The 19,529-nt window shown below is 41.2% G+C and overlaps 1 protein-coding gene across 1 annotated transcript; it reads right to left on the bottom strand.

Moving 5' to 3' along the window:
- Positions 1 to 9,321: 9,321 nt before the first annotated feature.
- On the bottom strand, positions 9,322 to 15,299 carry HOXB13 (homeobox B13). The gene is made up of 2 exons (XM_003768338.2): positions 14,586 to 15,299; positions 9,322 to 13,649 (listed from the first exon to the last, which is right to left on the bottom strand). Exons 1-2 carry the CDS (start codon positions 15,184 to 15,186, stop codon positions 13,396 to 13,398), a joined length of 855 nt encoding a protein of 284 aa, XP_003768386.1. The 5' UTR covers positions 15,187 to 15,299; the 3' UTR covers positions 9,322 to 13,395.
- Positions 15,300 to 19,529: the final 4,230 nt, after the last annotated feature.

Here is a 19,529-nt window from a genome sequence, read left to right as displayed (position 1 = left end):
CAACGAGTTTTATCTGTAATGGAGATAAGCTAGAAGCCTTTTCAATAAGATCAGGAGTGAAACAAGAAGGTCTATTATTACCACTATTATTCAATATAGTACTAGAAATGTTAGTTTTAGCAATAAGAGAAAGAGAAGGAATGAAAATATGTAGTGAGAAAACCTCTCTACCCTGGTGAATTACTCTGATCTCTGATCAGACTCATTTGGTCACTGATACAGTCCAAGATGTGACATTAGGAAAATACAAGGTTAAAGGAAAACCAATGGCTGTAAGAGGAAGTTAGTCCAGGAAGATTTCCTGAGAAAGCTGAGTCCAAAACTGGTCTTCAGCAGAAAGAACATTCCAAGAAGAAGAAATTTGCAGGAATAAATGCACAGAAATCAAAATTGATAGCATGTATGTAACAATAAGTAAATAAAACAGATTACAACATCAGAACCATGACAAACAAGATAATATTTGAAAAGGTAAGACTTTGGAGTACCTCAGAAACTAATATTCAAGACTGGGGAGACATGATAGTATAGTGGATACTTTGAATCAGGAAAATCTATCTTCAAATCCTACTTCAGACACTATCTGTATGATCCTGGGCAAGTTATTTAATTTCTTTGCTCCTTAGTTTATTCATCTGTATAATGAAGAAAGTAGACTTGATGATCTTTAAGATCCTTACCTCTCTAAATGTATGATCATCTGATAAAATGGAATCAAGAATCATGAACCAGACAAGTAAGAATACCATTCAGGTATTAGAAATTAGGTAAAATTAAAGGACAAAAAAAGTATCATTCAGGTATTAGAGATTAAGGTAAAATTATCAAACAGAGAGAAATTGGGCAATTCCTACCACAAACATGAAGCCATATCTCCCTCATCCCATTCCCATTAGAGCAAAAAGCAAATAACAACAGTTTATAGTCAAGCCAAGTACTTGCAAATGTGAATAGGTGAGCCACATTAAAGATATAACAAATGGTCAACCTAAGGAGAATAAAGAATGTAAGAAAGGTTCTGTCACTGAATTGGTGATGATGGAGCCAGAGTCACAAAACTAGAGCCATTTGCATATAAATATATGTCACAATTTTTGCCTGATTTCCCAGATTCCAATATGGAAACCGGTAATTAGCCTCTAGTGGCACTAAAGGTTTGGGGTATTAAAATGATAGTTTTAATAAACTCAACCCATGCACTAGTCACCAATATTGGGAGTGCTGCCAAGGAAGATGCTGTTTTCCTTGTTAAAACACAACAAGGCAATAATTTCCAATGTAATAACTCAGCCCCCAAAGGAGGGCTAGTAACCAATCCATACCATAATCTGGGACAATGCTCTTTGGATCCCTTGATCTTTGAGTCCAGTCCCTGCTGGACCTAATTACTTGATCTCAAAAAGGACCCTTGTTTCTTCATTAATTTCATATTCCTGGTTTTTTAAAACAAAAATCATGATGGAAATTGCTGTAGAAATGCAATAGGAAACCTAGTTCTTGACAGAGCTTGGAATAAAAATCCTGGCTATGATTTTCTGCAAAACCTCAGTTTTCTATGCTACTCTAATGACACAGAAAATTTATGGCATAGGTTACATATGTAGCAAAGTATTCATATTATTTTGTGGTAATAAAAACAAGAAATAAAGTGGGTGTACATGGATTGAGGAATAGTTTAATAAAGTGTAGAACATGAACATAATGGAGTGTTATTGTGCCATAAGACACAAGGAATGGAAAGAATTCAAAGAAGCATGGGAAGACCTGTATAGGCAGAAACAAAGGGATAATATAATGAATGATTACAATAGTATAAGTGGAAATGACATAAAAAGGCATTGAATTCATAATAAGTATAATGAACATTGTGGAATATAAGGAACAGACAACTATGAATTCTGAGTCAGAAATATTCGTACAGACAACTCAGTTTTTGCTTAGTTTTGCTGACTGTTTTTCTTTGTTACAAAGGAGATGGCAGTGAGAAGGGAAAATGGAAAGAATCTGAAGGGAAAAGAAAAATAGAAACATCTATAAAAATAATAGCTTAAGACATCAACCAAAAATAATTATTCTTTGGTTTGAATGAACTTTTAGTTCATTCAAACAAATATGTTTTATCAACATCTGTTGGTTTTTCCTTCTTTTTAGACTACCTGCACTAGACTTTGGGCTGACTGGAGGTAAACTCTGCCAAATTCCAGGATTTTAGCAAGGTCATGGTTGATGGAGGAGCTTGATAAATGTTGGTTCCAGCATATTGAGGAGAGTACTGTGGTGATCAACACAAGCTTTGGTGAGGAGGAAACAGCTCAAAACACTGTCACTGAGCTGAAATGAACAGCCCATCCATAGAGATTGACCAGGGCTCCTTTCTCGGAAGAGAGCCTGATGAAGGTGGAGACCCCCTGTGTTCTACAGATGGAGCAGATCAATGCAGCCCTGCTTTACCTTGAGGTAGAGCTGGGCAGTCATTCAGAAAGGGGCAATTCCAGGCACAGAAATATGAGACTGCTCAACATCTAGGTCAAACTGGAAGCAGAGATCAACACCTGTTAAAACTTTCTGGAGACTAGGGAAAAACTTCAGTCTCGTGCAGGTCTTGAACAGCAGCTGTTTCTTAAACAGCATCTATTAGATCAGTACCCCAAGAACTCTGGAGATCAAATAACAAGGACACCAAAGTCCTGTGGCATTAAGGCCATAAACTGTGGATCAGGAAAGTAACAAAGACTCTGTGGTCACCTGACCAGAATAAACAAACAAACAAAAACAAAACAAAATCAGAAAAAAAAAAAAAAAAAAAAAAAAAAAAAAAAAAAAAAAAAGCAAAAAATCCCCCCCCCCCAAAAAAACCCTGCTTGTACTAAAATAATTGATATAATTATATGAATAATGTATATGTAAATCTCAATGTATCCTACTGGATTACTGGTTGGTTTCAATCAGAAGGATATGGCTTAAATCTGATCTTCACTGCTTAACTCTCAACTTTACAGAGTCTTTGACAACTCTCTAAGACCATAAGTAAAATGAAAAGCTTGTACTAGGTGGCCTCTAAGGACCACTCAAGATCTTTGCTGCTATGAAAAGAAATTAAGATCTGCCTTGGTGGAGGGAATTCCCATTCATAATGCATAGATTTCTCTCTTCCTCCCTTTCCTTGCTTTTACATACACAGATTCTTACACTTCTGTCTCTAAGATCTGCACCCTTTGTCTCCAGGGATTTTCCAGTCTGAATAACCCTGCCAACTACTTCAGTATGCAAAAGTCTAGTCAAGGAACTGGGCATTGTAGAAGACAGTCCTTTTGCTTAGGTTTGTTTATCTATGAACACCTCTGTTTAAAATAAACATGGTAAACCTTTTTTAATTTTTAGAAATGCAAAGGGATGAGGGCAGAGAGATAGGCACTGTTTTTCCCTTAGTGATCACATTATTTTTTTAAATCCTGCTAATCCAGTGGCCCCAGGAGAGATAAATTTAAGATGGGTCTACTGTTTTGTGAACACATTATTCCTTTCTCTCCACCTCAGAACAACAAGTGTGGCTCAGGAAACTGGGGAACAATTCTAGCATCAATTAACTGTAATTTTCTGGATAATTCAAATTTCACAAGATGAAACTTAAGATATATATATATATATATATATACACACACACACACACACACACACACCAGACTGTGTACTCCTGTACTCTTGTCCACCAGGAAACTGAGAGAAGACACTTAAACTTGGTCAATTTTAATTGCATCTTTTCCCTTGAATTTATGTCTCCTAAGAATAAATCCTGTTTCCTTCCATCTCACCTGGACAAAGTGAAATCAAGATTACTAGTTTGGTTCCAAATTTCTGTATTATCCACAAGTCAGGAAGTCAGAAAAATAAAGGAAAGGGAGGGGAAGGCAGGAAAGAAGGAAGAGAGGGAGGAAGGAAAGGTCCATCTATTAACAATTCAATTCATCATTTATTAAACACCTATCATATGCAAGGCACTGCACTGTATATTGAACATAGGAAGACAAAAGTGCAATGTTGAAAGATTTAATCCAAGTTTTTTAGCTAATAAAAGGTATTATGTAAGGGGAGTGTGAAAATTATCCAGATAGTTCCCTCAATTCTCCCTTTTACTTTGTTCCATGAAGACTTATGTTTGGATCAGTTCTAAACTGAAAAGAGAAATGGTTTGTATTTCCTTCCTTTCTTAGAATCTCCTAGTGGAATAATAAGGATCCATCTCCCTTCCCTCCTTATCCCTCTTACATTAGCCTTTGGGACATATACCAGAACTTAGAGGCTAGTCAGTTGAAAAGAGGGTGCCAGAAATCAGGTCTTGTTCATCTATCCCCCAGAAAAGATTATTTCCTTTGAAATCAAGTCTCCTAAATTTCAGAATGAGAAGCACAATAGCTATGGAACCAACTATGTCTCTCCAACCTCTTCTTTGTTTATTGAATGCTAATTTCTCCCATACAGACAAATAGACACAAAACCACACAATATCAGTTCAAATAATTTGCCACTCTAAGAAAACTTTTTAAAGAGAAAAATCTACCACCCACAGGTAGGAGGAAGATTGTGAAAAGTCAGAGCATAAAAGGACCTTAGATATCTAACCCATTTCCCCTCCTAAAACATATCTTCCTTTGCCATTATTGGCCCTGAATATTAAGATCAAAACAATGACAAATTCCATTTACCTGGATATTTGTTCCAGGATTTGGGGGAAGGGCTCTGCAGTTATAAAGAACAACCCAATTGAACTCAGAATCTTCCTTTCAGTCATTCAAAGGACCAATATAATAAAAATGCTTCAGTTTCCTCAGATAATTCAAAGTTTAGGCTTTTCTCTAAGAATTAGGAACCTCTTGAAATTACTGAACTAAATTACCCTAATAACAAACCTTTTTTAACCTACATTATACTTATAATGAATCATCTTTTTCTTAGAAATAACTGACCATTTCATTTCTTAACTAAGTTAAATGCTGCAAAATCAGGCAGGATTATTTATTTTGTAGAGGTGGGTGGGTGTTGGAAATAATCCATTTTAAGAGTCTTGAAAGAATTTATCAGAGAAACTGTGGGCAAAGCTACAGGGCTCCAGGAGGCTGCTGAACTGGGGATGCATGGAAGGGATGACCTAGCTCAGTCTCCTCCCTTTTTCTCCCTTCCTCCCCCTTCCTAGCTCCTTAGGGACAAAGGAATGTTTATGATCCAGTCTCAAGTTCAATGACAAAAACCTTGGGTAGATGGGATGGGCTGGGGGAAGGAAGGGGACAGTGAACTTCAGTCAAACAAAGGAAGTAAGAGTTAAAGGAGACTGAAGGGACTGAAAAGAGTGGGGAGAAGAGGGGGGAATCTCAACAAAGTGGGCCTCTGGGTAATCATCTTGGGGTTTTCTGGAAAATAAGAATGTAGATTGCTGTGTAGTTTCCTCCTACTCTGTGGGGGAGGGAAGCTTGCATGTTTCCAGGAGAAACATGAGTATAAGAGGGTATCCTTGAGGATCTGAGAGCATGTGGTTGAAACCTTGTGTGGTTGATAGAACATTATATTTGGAATCAGTAAACCTGCATTTGAACCTCAGCCAGTAGAAATAAGTGACCACTGGAAAATTCTTTTCCTTTTGAGGGTCCATTTTCTCTTTGGTAAAATGAGGGAATTTAGGCTAAATAAGCTTAAAGTTTTTTCCCAGCATTAAGTCCAGTGTAAAGACTGGGAGGGGGGATGAAGAAAGGTAGAGAGGAAGAGAGACAGGCAGAAAGACACACAGAGAAAAATAAACAATCTGTACAAAAAGATGTGTGAAAGTCTATATTAGGGTGCTGTTTGTGACTTTTAGGATGAAGATATTTGTGTGAGTCTGTATAGCTTGGGGGTAAATCTATTTAGGAAAAGTACCATACGTATGAGTCTACACCAAAGAATGAGTGTTTCTAGGCATTTTTCTGGATTTATGTGCATTCCTACATAGGTATGTCTGTGCTTATGTGACTGTTTACATCACTAAGTCTCTAAAAGTCTTATAAAGGAATCTTTGTTCCAGAAATGTGCAAGGATGTGTAGCTGTAAATGTGTATTAATTAATAGATGAATCTTATATATGCTGCACTCCTCCTACAGGTATGTGTATTGGGGTGGTAGGAGGAATGGTAGCCCATACCTGTGTGAAGATATAAAATGCTTGATGGGTATATTGGAGAGGAATAATGTGGGAGTGGGGGCAATTTCCATGAACTCTGTGCAGGTGAGCACAAGCATAACTATGCCTTTGTGTTTGAGCAGAGATGAATGGGAGTGTGAATGGAGGCTCAAACTTGGTAATTAACCACATATACATGTGTGTGGGAGGCTGTGAGCAATTGTGTGCGTGTGTGATGTGTGTAGTGGAAGGAATGTTCTCATACAACACTCACATCTGTACAAGGACTCATCCAGAAAATCAATAAACAAGCGAATTCTTCTACAAGTGAATTTACATAGAGTCACTAAGCCAAAAACATTTCGGAGCTTAAAATTATTCCTACTAGAGGAACTGGGTGTCAAATGATGAGTTTTTCTGAGCCTCTGTTTTTTGATCGGTAGAATACAGGTGACAATAATATCACTTCCCAGGACGTTTGAAAGGAAAGCCCTTTAAAATGAGAAGTTTCGATTTCTGGAATAAGTTGGAGTTGTGTTAAAAAAAAAAATAAAATAAAATAAAAAAGTCGGTGAAGAGCAAGTAGCCTTGAGAACTTAAAGGCTTCTAAGGAAAGAAGTATTTTGGAGAAACCCTACAGTAGGAGAGGATTTAGAGAGGTAAAAAGAGTGCGCCCCAAGACTGTCAGCTTTCTCTCTAGGGAAGTAGAGCAGCCTCTGGATAACCCGCCTCATACGAACCACTACCCTCCCTACCCCCACTACTCCCACATACACACATACAAAGCTTTTTCAATTTCTCCCAAAGATCGCCCAGTCTTTAACAATCCGAAAGTGAAAGCACATTTAAAAAAAAAAAAAAAATCGAGACTTGCGTGGTTTGCAATTGACAGGTAAACGTCTACCCCAAACAAAAACGAATACATGCTTCCCAATGCATCAATTAAATGGAATCTTTGAGCACTGGACAAAATCGATGTCCTGGAAAAGAAACTTAGTAGCCTCGAAAAGGATTCTATTAGCCTGAAGATGAATGTTTGCCATTTTCCTTACATTCTTTTAAGATTGTCCTGGGCTTCCAAAAGGCAGCTACGTTCCCTAAAAGCCGCCTGGGTCCGAGCTCCCTCCCACCCCCAGGCCCAACTGCAAGCAAATTCCTTTAGCCCGTACTTGACCTGATTCTGGCTGCAGAGCTGAACCTTTGGGCTGGACAGGTAATCTGGGAAGAAACTTCTTGGTTAAGAAATTTTATTGGGGGGTGGAAAGGGGAAGGGAGAAGGAAGGGAAGCTTGAGGTGAAAACTACTAGGCTGAATTGATTTTTTAAAAGAGATAAAACAGAGATAAACAAAGATAAAACAGAGATAGGCATACTTTAATTATCGTTACTAATTAGAGAAAACCGCCTATCCCCCATCAGTTGAGTATAGCTTTAACAAGCTTGTTAATCCTTAAATCCACTGGTCCTAACTAAAAGACGTTTGGGAAAGTGACTTTCTCACCTCTCTTAACTTTTTAAAAATTACATACACATACGCATATATATAACTATCTTTTGAAAAATTTCATACCACCTTCATTTCCAAATATGACCCGTCTCTTCTTCTTCCTTCCTTTCTGCAACAAACAAGTCTTCTTTGTTTACAAAGAATAAAACAAAAAGTTGAAGAAAACCAAAACATAAACTGAATTTGACATTATAAGCAATATTACTTCACACTCATTTTTCTCAGCTCTCTCCAGCTAATTTTCAAGGGCTTCTAACTCTGCCTTGCCTAAGAGACCTAGAAAATTGGCGAGGTTCTAGGACCGGCAGAAATAATAGGCCCACTCTGAGGGCCTTTGACAAAGGCCAAAGGAGAACGGCAACGCAAACGGCTAGATCTCCACTCTTTCATCTCAGGGCCTAGTTCCTTCTCCCTTTAGGGGTTGAAATTTGTTTCCAGGACTTCTGAATGTGTTCTGATCTCCCGCACATTCCCTCTAATCTTTTATGGAGTGCCAATCGTTCCCTGCCGTAGATGGAGTAAATCTATAACCCAAATCTTCCCGTAACACACAGACACAGACACACACAGACACACACAGACACACACACACACACACACACACACACCCTGCCATTGCTCCAGCAAGCACCCGAATATTTCTAAACCCTCAAACAGAAAATCAGCTTCTGAATGGAGCTGAGGATGGGGCTGCAATCTCTCCATTGCCGGCCCTTGAATCACCTTGAAAGCCAACTGTCTTTCAATAGAGAAACAATTTTTCCTCTCCAATCATCCCTTTCTTCCCTTTTGCGCGATTTCTCACTCACCCCACCCCGCTTCCAGCGCAGAGCCAGGGAGAGAGGTCAAGACCACGAGCTAGGAACTTCAAGTTCAATGGCAAAAGCCCCTCCCCCCATTCCGGGCAGAGCCTCGTGTCCCTTCCCCCTTCTTTTGGGAGGCTTTTGAGTCTGAAACTGACATCTTGTAGGAAACCTTCAAAATTCCAGGAGGGGCCCCTTACCCCATCACTTCCGGGGCAATTTAGAGAGAGAGCTAATTGAAACATTTTCTTCTCTTTCTTTCTCCCTCCCCAAGTTGAACCGGCTCCCCTCGCCCAGTCCTCACCTCCGCGGTGTTTCCATCTCGAGTCTAGAAGCTAGGAGAGGAAGAAAGACTATTATTTTTCCTTATTGGATGTTTTAAATAATATCCGACTCAAATCAAGCCACTAGGGGGATGGGATAGTGGAGTACCGAGAAGGATTATTGAATACTGAAGCTGTCTGACAGGGTACTGGACTTACTGGATCCATCCCTATTTCGAATTGGAAAGGAACTGAATCAGGTGGGTGAAATTCATGTATATATTAAAATAATTACAAATCACATTCCAAAAACGAAACAAAATTTTAAAATACAGATGCTCTTTTCTGACTTCCTATTATTCCCCTGCCTATTTTCTTCCCCTGCCGGAGTCTTGCACTCCATCCAGGGCCATCTCTAAGTCCTCCTAATTTGTATCTTGCCACTGGATCCAGATATCTCAGGAGAAGAAAGTTGAGGCTGGTGACCGTGCCCAGCCCACCCTCACTTAAATTCAATTCACTTGCATGTCATGGTCTCTCTTCCCTGATGTCATGGTTCTCTTCGAGAATGAAGGACAAATAACAACAACCCCTGCCCGAGTCATGGACTTTGCTTTATTTCACAGATTACGGTAATGAATTCTTTTATTGAATTCGCCCCGATGATTTAGAGAGAGGAGGTAACTTTACATTTAAAAAAGCTGCTGGATGACATTTAAATGCTGGCACTTGAGACTTTAAAACTTTAATAAAAGAGGGAAAATGGGAACAGACGAAGGGGTAATGGAGGCAGAATCTAATTCGCTATGTTATAGGGACGGTGCTTTAGGGGAGGAAAGACACAACAAAGGAAAGAATTAAAAAATGAGAAATTGAGAAATATTTGGGAAGAATGATCTGCGTCAAAATTAAAAACAATTCACCGGTAAAATAGAAATGTATAGATATCTGCCGCGCGGACCCGGGGTAGGCCTGCCGCTTCCCACTGCTAGAAATTCATGCTTTACCAAGAGCTAGGGAACAACGGAGAGGCGGTTGGTAAAGAGTATTGTGCTGTGCCTCCCTGCACAGCTGGAGGCATCTGGATTCCCACTTTGCCCTTGGAAGCCGTATCAATATTTGCTCATACCTCATTCACGCCCTGTCCATCTCGCCTGCTTCGGTGATAGTAAAGACCTGGGTCCTGGAAACCGGGTGTAGCAAACAACCATGCCCCGGCTCTATTCTCCTCATTTATTTACCAATCACTATCCTTCAACCAGCCTCCGGAAGTGAGATGATGAACTCAATGGGATTGCGATGGGCCAGCAATGGCTTTATTCTTAATAGTTATTTCCTACGAATCATTCGAACTATTCTTAAATTGGGCTGTTTATACTTTGTACGTTTGTATCTGAATTGAACTTTCCAAAAACCTTCCTCTCCCTTGCCTTCCCCATCATTTTCAATTTTTCAGTGTTTAAAAATTGCACAGATAAAAGAGTCAGCACTCTGCGGGCATTTTCGTTAATATTTAAACATGTTCTTTGTCTTCAAGTTTATTCATAAGGTCACGTGCAGCTGTTGTCGTTTGGGGCAGAAAAAAATCGTTTCTTCCAGCTCCACGGAATAACGGTGGCAATCTTTCAGTTCTAATTTCTGCAGTAAACCCTTTTGAAGATTTGGAGAAAATTTCCTTGGTGTATTCAAAGGTACGACCGGTTACACACGTACATTTGATCTATTTGTAAATTCGTGTGACTGAGGGAATTAACCAAAGTGTGACAGTTTTTATGAGTCTAGAAGCATACACACCTACACAGAGGAAGAAATTGCATTTAAAAGAGGGTTGTATCTGTATAAAATAAAATTAATTTTGAAAGGGGATGCGCTTGTTTCGGTCACGTGTATGAATCACTTATTTATACATATGAACATGTCACATAGGGAATTTTTAATACACAGAATATTGATTTATGTATAGAACAAAGACAAACTGAGAAAAGGAGGAAGCTCCCGAGATCTCTTTAGGTGGGGCTATAGCTTCCTATCCTTCTTTCTCCATTTTAGATCTCTCCTTTCCAACCCCCATTCTTACTGTCTTCTATTTGCCCAATCTCCGGCTACATTAATTTATTTGCCTACCATGATTGTGCATCCAGTCTTGGAAGCTTCTGTAGAATTGATTTTTGATATCCGCCCTGCACTCTAAACGCTGCCCACCTTTTGGGGATCCTTCCCCAAACCTTAAAGCAAAAGGCAAGCGGAAATCAAGGTGGCAGGAGATTCAATGACTGCATTAGTGAGGTATGGCCAGGAGGGGGAGATCTTGTTCTTTGCATAACCCAGTTCCGCTCGAGAGAAAATTGGTTTCTTACATCCAAACTCCTGTGACTCTTTACTAATAATTAAAAGCGAAAAGTTAAATTATAGAACCATAGAATTTTAGAGCGTATGCCAGAACTTACTTAAAACCCGCTGATTTGAGGATAGGAGGTGGGAGTCCGGGCCCCGCAGGGTCCTTTACCCTCAAACTTTAGAACAGGTTTGTTAGGATACTTTCCCAGTTATTCAAAGCAGCAGCCTGACCGGCCCTAGCTCTTCCACCAGCTGGGGTTTCCTTTCCTCCATCCTTCTTCTTCGACCTATTTCCTTCTTAATTTCTTAAGTTTATCGAGCTTCCAGAAACTTGCCTACAGAATGCAATCCGAGTTGAAAACATGATCTTGTAGTTCTAAGACCCTCTCCTCCCCCCGCCCCCCACCGTCCCCATTCCAGAACACTGGAAGGAGATGCTGAGCACAATCCGGTTGGTTTGTTGTTGGGAATAAGAAGCAGAGGAAATCAAAGCTAAATCCAAAAAAGAAAATGGAAAGTAACTGAGTTCCCATGGGAATCCAAGTTATCTCCCCGAGCTTCAGAATCGCTTTCCTTGTTAATGAGTTGAAATAATTCTTAACCCTATTCTGCATCTCGTTCTTTCCCAGTATCCGACTTCAGGGCTAGGATTCCCCATATCAGACCGCTGAGCACTAAATACATTCCCAGGCTTAGATTCTGTTACCCCCAAGTGATCCTAACGGATTTGGCTCCTCTGCGTTTCGAAAAAGAGGGAATGAAACTCAAAAGATGGCGTTATGGAATCAAGTCTATTTCATCGGATAATATTACATGAGATATTCCACCTTATTTCCAATAAGATCTATCACACTCTGCTATAATGTACTGTTCTATAGAGCTTGCATTATACTATAGTTTCATCAAGGGCTTCTACTATAAGTATATATCACATATGCTTATAACAATGACACCTTAAAAGAGAGCCACAGAGAGGAAGTGCCCTCCGTGGGATCTTTGCTTTCTAAACATCGGATCTTAGCCCTTGTCACCAAAATGTCAGCCAGGACTGGGAATGGGGCATAAATGTGGATGTCAAACAGGAAAAGCTCCAGGAAAGAAGAGGACAAAAAAAGATGAATTCAAAGGTGAACTGAAGTCAGATTTGGGTTCTTTTAACTACTGCTACAGTGCACTTTTTTTTTTCTATTAAAAAAAAATGGAAATCCTGCCTCTGAATAAATATCCAGGCCAAAGGCCTCAGATTCAGCAACTTCTCCAGTTTGGAAAGGGGGAGGGCACTCAATCGGTCGATTATTTATCTTGTCTTTCTCCCACCCTCTTTTCTGACCTGTTCTAGAGTGGGAAGAAGCTCTAAGGTGGGGAGGATGGTGGCTGCCCTTTCACCAAAACTAATTGGGTAGAAGCTTCTTTATGACTGGAAGAAAGGTAGTCTGCACCATTATGTTTAGCCTGTTAGTTCAGGTTCTATATAATCCCTAATCCTAAAATTGAACTATCCAGATTCTTTCTCTAGCTCCATTTTGTTGTCATCTGCAACCAGAGTTCAGGAAAGAGAAATGGCAGAAGAGAGAACTAATTCTGTCTCACTACAGTTTTTCAGAGAGCAGAAGGAAAACATTTGGATAACCCAAAATTGAGGACTCTTGTAGGTGCTTTGTTATATAATTTGAACTTGGAAAAGGATGTCCTATTGAACGTAGTGTCCTTTCCTATCAACTGCTGTTCCTAGAAGGCTAGCCTTTTCCTTCAAAAAATAAGAACTGGCAGTGTAAACATCATTGCAATGTGGACACCCAGTCCCCAGTCCCTCTGCTCCCTCACTATGGACAAGACCTGAAGAGAGACCCTAGTTTTCCATCTGAACTTGGGTCTGAAAAGGAAGGCACCAGTAAGATTGGTGTCTTCGGGAATTTATTTATTAATCAGACTTGATCCATCGAAAGTGGTTTGTAAAGAGCGCTAAATAACTTCTAAACAAAGAATATGAGAATGATTATAACCTTAACTAATATTATCTCTGTCATTGTTATTCTTACTTTCCCCTTGTAACTATATAGGCAATTAGGGGAGAAAACCTCTCTCTCTCTCTCTCTCTCTCTCTCTCTCTCTCTCTCTCTCTCTCTTTCTCCTTATATAGTGACATATCACAGCTGTCCTATTCGTTCAAAGGTTCCTCCACTTCTGGGAAGCAAGGCTGATTCCAAGGGAAACCTCTTTGGCAGAGTCCATGACCTAGTTAGGGCTTCAAGACCCCCTAGTGGTCCAGACCCGCCCCAGCCCCTAGCTGGGTCCTGATCCCCCAGAAATGGTTTCCCTTCTCGCTAGGAGATCGCCATCAAGGAGTGGCGCTAGTCTTGATCTTAGCTAAGACCTTCTTCTCCTTGACCCGGCGGTTCTGGAACCAAATGGTGATCTGTCGCTCCGAAAGGCTGGTAGCCGCTGAGATCTTGCGCCTCTTGTCCTTGGTGACGAATTTGTTGGCGGCATACTCCCGCTCCAACTCCCGTAGCTGACCCTTGCTGTATGGAATCCGCTTCTTGCGGCCCCGGCGGTAGGAACATCCGTCCTGCGGGTGCTGGGCCGAAGCGTCTGTGCAGGAAGAAGTAAAAAAGATACTTAACTCAAACTGCGGGCCCTGGGCCCTCTAGGGGATCTCCTATCTCTTAGCATACATGCACACAGACAGAAATATCCCCCTCCCACATCATATGAACACATGCACTCCCAAACAACCACACATGTATCAGAAAAACAATTCACATATATAGCGCTGCAAGATTCCCAGAGTACTCAGCCATACAGCTACAAATACAAACAGCAGGCTTATATGTGAGCCCTTTACACCAGGTATAGCCACAGGTGTGTGTACACTCATGCACTAACTATATATCCACACCCACGTATATGTCTATACATATCCATGTCCTGCTACACATAACCACAGACACAAGTTCCAAACACAATCTGGAGTACTCAAAAATTTAGATTCCCTTCAGAGCCACTCACTGCAGGCCAGTGTGCCCCAATCTACGTGCTCTGCCTTTGTCTAGAAATAACTTAGTACTCCATACAAAGAGACTCAGGCAAAACATATAGACTACACATTCAAGCATAGTATAGATTCTTGAGCACAGCTAGATCCACTTCCCCTCCCAAATATGCTCACATGAAAACTTCTGTGCACACAATAGGAAAGACTTATTCCTCTCAGACCTCCTGGACAGCTGCAAAGGAAAAGAGCTAAGAGTGGGAGGCTAGAGACGCCAGATTTCACAGTCTCTGTCTCTGCTCCCTCAATATTTAGGTGGTCATATCCCTGCCAGTACAGACCCTTCATTTAATTCCATTTGGAAGAGTTCCAACGATAAATGCAGCCAGTCCTGCCTTCCCTTTCCAAATTCTACGAATCTCCTATCTTTAATCCGTTCCAATCTACCTTGAAAATAACGCCACTCCCCCAACATTACACCCACCACCACCCACCCACACCTGAAAGCAAGGGGGAATTGGGGTCTTGGAGATTACCTGCAAATGCAGCCTTCCAGAAATGACCGGGCTGGTTCTGTTCCCCTTGACAACACATCTGGCCACTCCAACCGCTGGCGAGGGCCCAGGGCTGGTAACTGTCCACTGGCAACAGGGTGTCGTGTCGCGGTTCCCCAGGGCCTCCAAGAGTTTGCACTACCGACACATCCAGGTAACTAGCCACAGGCTGATAGGGTCCTGGGTATCCAGGATAAAAGGCAAACTCTGCAGGACGGCTAGAATACTCCTCTCCTGCTGCAGTGGTCTCCGTGGGATAGGCAGCCAGAGTAGCTGCCTGGGTGCACGGTTTCAGCGAACTCCGGGACACTCGACAGGAATAGTAGCCTCCACCAAAGTATCCATAAGGAACGGATGTTGCGGAGCCTCCCTGAGGCATCCCAGGGCACGGATGACACTGCTTTGGTGGGTCCCCGGAGCCAGGAAGATCTATGGAGGTATAGTTGGGGGTGGGCAGTAGCGCAGATGCTGAAGGGTGACTCGCCAGTGGCGAGTGGGAGACCAGATTCCGACACCCGCCTGCTCCCAATAAGCCTTCGATATCTTTGCCAGCATCCAAGGTGGCATAAGCACCCGACTCCATGGGGATGGTGGGAGGCTCATGGGGCGGAGGTGGGTGGGGAATCCGGGGCGCTCAGCTCTTACTCCCCATCCAGGCCCCGGGAATCCAAAGCGTTTTAAATTGCTCCCAGCTCAAGAAACGCCTGCATTAGCTCTGGCCAGCCGTCCTGACGTAAGAGACGCAGGAACCCAGATCCCGACATCGGATTGGTTGCTGCTTGGAGAAAAAAGACTAATAAAATCCTGAAGGCAGAAATTGCGAAAATACTGCACCCCCACCCTCCCCAGCTCACTTTTATTACCATTGAAAACAACACGAGAGAAAGGGGAGGGTATCTCCCGCCTCAACCCGACTCCCAGCTACCCAGTTTAGAGAGGAGCAGCTCTGAGGCTTGGGAGAGGGAAAAAGGGAAAGAAGAGGCAATGGAGTAGAGTGGAAATAACCGTGCCCCATCTCTGTAAATTGCCCTCTTTGTGGCTCTCCGTCTTACGAGCTTTGGCAGGTTTAATAAGAAGATTAAAAAAAAAGGGGGGGTCCCTGTAAAACACACATCTCGTGAGGGGACAGGGGAGTTCTCGGCGGTGAGGGTACGTTGCAGTACCCAACTGTAATAATTTGAGGGCAAGCAGTAGTGTGTGTTGATGGGGGGGAATGCGGTGTTAACATCTTTTTTTGGGGATTCCATACCCTGGGGAGGGAGTGCGGCGGGGTTAATGGGGGTTATAGTCACGTACACGCCAGGCATTTATCTATACCAGCTGCTCCTCCTAGTCTGCATGCCAAGTCACTGGGTTTTTCTATCCTGGGCCAAAGAAAATCCCAGTCACCCTTCTCACTGCCCATTTCCAACAAAGTTCGTTCCTGGATGGAGTCTTTTTCTTCCCAAGGTCCCCGAAGACAATGTAAAATCTGTGCTAATCCCATGAACACGAGGAGAGGAAGTCAGGCCCAGAAGCTAAGGAGTTGGGGAAGAACAAGAGCCTGTAGTTTCAAGAAAGAGGAAAGTGGAGCCTTTCTATAGGAACTTCGGGGGCAGAACTGAATACTTTTTAGGGGCAAAAATGGGCATAGGCACTGGATTTTAATAAAAGGGGGAAAAGAGAGGGAGGAAAAAAGCAAAGGACAGGAAAGGACAGTTATAGGCAGAAAGGAACAAAGAACAGAGGCAGAGGCAGAGGCAGAGAGAGATGAGTAAAAGAGAAGGAAGTCCAAGAAAGGGGAAACAGAGACAGAGAGACAAAGATCTAATCAAATGTGAATCTGTTAGAACTGAATTGATACCACCTCTTAAGGTAGTGTCTACCAAACTATATAAGAGAACAATTAGAATATTGGGATCACAGATTTAGAGACAGAACCTAAGGTTCACAAAGTCCAGAAAATGAATTTATCTGAATGATCTTGACCTGGAATTTCTCCCAAAGATTTTAGCCCTTGGACTGTGCCTCTCTTCCTGCCCCAATCACACTTCATAATAGGGCCCCCAAACCTATCACATTAAGCTAAGCCCGCAAACTACTGTTCTTGATTCTCGCTAAGCTCCTAAACCCCTTTGAAGAAAGGAAGTTGAAGCCTGAAGAGGGTTTTGGAATCACCATGGATGCCAAGATACAGAAGTAATCAATTTGTCCCTTGGGATTTGCCAAGGTAGAAAGAGACAGAATAGAATGGAGACAGGTCCATAAGGTTTCTATCAGATATGAGGTGGGGAGAGATGGAAAAGAATCTCTCCTACCTTCTCCATCACACTCTCCCTACATCAACTTGCTCCAGAACCCAGGATTTCATGTGGAAACAGAAATTTTTTTTTTAACCAGGCTTCAGACAGTTACTCAGGGCAGCTTTCATGGCAGATTCTCAATGCATTTTCTATGAACGTTTTTAACCTCATTTTGCAATTGTAGATTTGAATCCCACACTTTTGAAAGAGGCCAAAAAGAGTATTTGTTGGGAAGTCACCTGCAGTGGAAAGCTTGCACCCTCATAGAGCAGAATAGACACAGATCCTGAATCCTTTCTGTGGCCACAGCACCCACCATTCTTACCCTTTTTGTTTTTCCAAGTCAGAAATACAATTATTTTAGTCTAAAGCATCTTTGGAAATTCTGCGTTTGTCCTGACATTGTTATATTATGTTCAGAAGATCAGCTTTCATGAACTCAAATAGGAAAAAAAATACAATTTTTTGGAGGAAAAAATTCTACTATTTGTGCATGGAAGATTGAAGGGTAGGATATCCTGCAAGAGGAAGAGATGTAAAGAGATATGTTTGTGAATATTTGATCATAGGCACATGTGTACTTGTGTTTGAATGAACATAAGGAAGGGTTGATTTTTTTTTGTTTTGTATGTGTATATGTGTGCATCTGTGCATGTGACAAAGTTTATTGCTGACTAGAAGGTGAGGAATAAATAAGTTGTAAAGTTCTAGATGGACATTTTGTAGCAAGAGAAATAATCCTATTTGAGAGATGGAATCTTATGCTTTGCTCCTCAGATTGATGGAGAGGAAGCAGGCTCTGTTTTTCAGTGAGTTAGTCAGTTTATGTCATTCCATGTGTGGTTATACATAGATTAGTAAATAGTTAGCAAGCATATTGATGTGTTTTCAATAAGTTATCACTCTCCCTCCCTCAATGGGGAATGGAGTTTACCATCAGAAGAATTCTACCTGCTTCTTTCTCAAACTCCTAATCTTGCAATTGAGGTTATGGGGAGTAACCCAAAGTCAAAACCTTTCATCTACTTCACTCTAGTCACCTTTTCAATCTGAATTATCTTGACTCCTTTAACCCTTATAGATCTCTGCCAATCACTGCTGTGTTCTGGACAATTAAAACTCACAGAATTCACCTTTATAACATCTAATAGATGACACCAACCTCACCTGCTCAGTGCATTGAGGACTGACTGAATGAATGAAAAGACATGACTGAGTACTTTCATGTGCCAAACACTGTAGTAAATTTTTCGGATGCAAATACAAAAACAAACAAATAAACAACAACAAAAAAGAGTCCTTGTTCTCCCTCAATTAGTTTATTTCCTAATGATATATAGGGGGCTGCTAGCCAGGGAGGGGAATTTATTTCTGGAAATCTACAGAGATGATGAGTGGGGCCAGAAAGATGGACTAACACATCTCATAAAGGAGATGACATTTTCATAATTCCAGAAATTATCCATCCTGAAATGGAAGGAAAAAAGAGTGTTGAAAGAGAACAGAAGAATTAAAGAGAAAACCAATACAATATTTTTTATCCTGTCTTTTTATCTTCAGTGCCTTCACAATTCCTGGAATGTGGTAGGAATTAAATAAATGCTTATTAAATTGGACTGAATTTGATTGAATCAAATTTAATTATGTACTCTTTCAATCTTAGGCTCTGTGGAATTTCAACTTTCTAATCCTAGATGGGGAAATTAAATTCTACAGGATGTCAGGGTACCTTGAGGTGCTAGGAGGCAGAACCCAGGAGGCTAGACTTCCAGAGCCCTGAGACTTTGCCCTCCCTTCTCATATACCCAGACAATGTTTCCAGTCTCCTTTGTCTCTCAGATCCAAAGGGCTAACCCTCTACCCCCAGACCCCTCCCTACTTTACTGACCGAGGCCAAATGCTCTGAAAGCCTGGCTATGCTCCTTTACATACCAGCCAGACACCCCCCTGAAGGTCAAGGCCAAGTTGAAAGTTAAGAGTCTGTTTACCTCCAGAGTTCCATTCATCCCAGCCCCATATACTGCCTGTGACCTTTACTATGCTGCCTTTGAACAGCAGCAGACACCTTAGGGGAGGTGGGGAGTGGAGATCCCAGCCACCAAAATTTGACACCTTAATGTAAAGTCCAATATACCTTTAATTCAATTTAATGAAGTTGGCCAGAAAGAAAGAGAGATAAAAATCATCGAGCTCCTTTTCTTATTGTATTTTCATTTTTGGCAAGGCAACTCATGTCTTTGACACTGCTGCTGTCTGTGGAGCAGTTGAGTAGCCATGATTTTAGGAGTGGTGCCCCTATAAAGGCTGAAAAAGGAAGGAAGCAGTCATTTTAATGATAGTAATGTGATGCCATTAATTCTTTCTAATAATGAATAATCCTCTACTCACACTCTCTTGATGCTACTTTCTCCAAACTTACATGTTGGAAGAAATCTAAGGCGGTGAGACTTAGACATTTTGAAATTTTATGAAAACTGACCAATTGAGTTTTGAGGTTGCCTGTCTGTCTCTCTCAATTTCTCACACACACATTTCTCCTCTTTATTTTTAAAAAATTTTCTTTAGTTTTCTTTCATCTTTCTAGTTCTTCCTTTGTTTCCTTCTTTATAACAATCTTTTTTCCTTTATATTTCGCTGACATTTT

Source organism: Sarcophilus harrisii, chromosome 4 (genome assembly GCF_902635505.1).
Source record: "Sarcophilus harrisii chromosome 4, mSarHar1.11, whole genome shotgun sequence".
NCBI lineage: Eukaryota > Metazoa > Chordata > Mammalia > Dasyuromorphia > Dasyuridae > Sarcophilus > Sarcophilus harrisii.
This window is presented reverse-complemented; position numbering and strand designations above follow the sequence as displayed.

Bases quoted from the DNA above. Each gene is read 5' to 3' on its own strand.
- HOXB13 (XM_003768338.2), bottom strand. From the start codon at position 15,186: ATGGAGTCGGGTGCTTATGCCACCTTGGATGCTGGCAAAGATATCGAA. The intron at 13,650-14,585 runs GTAATCTCCAAG...CTTCCTGCACAG, and splicing joins CTGGAAGGCTGCATTTGCAG to ACGCTTCGGCCCAGCACCCG.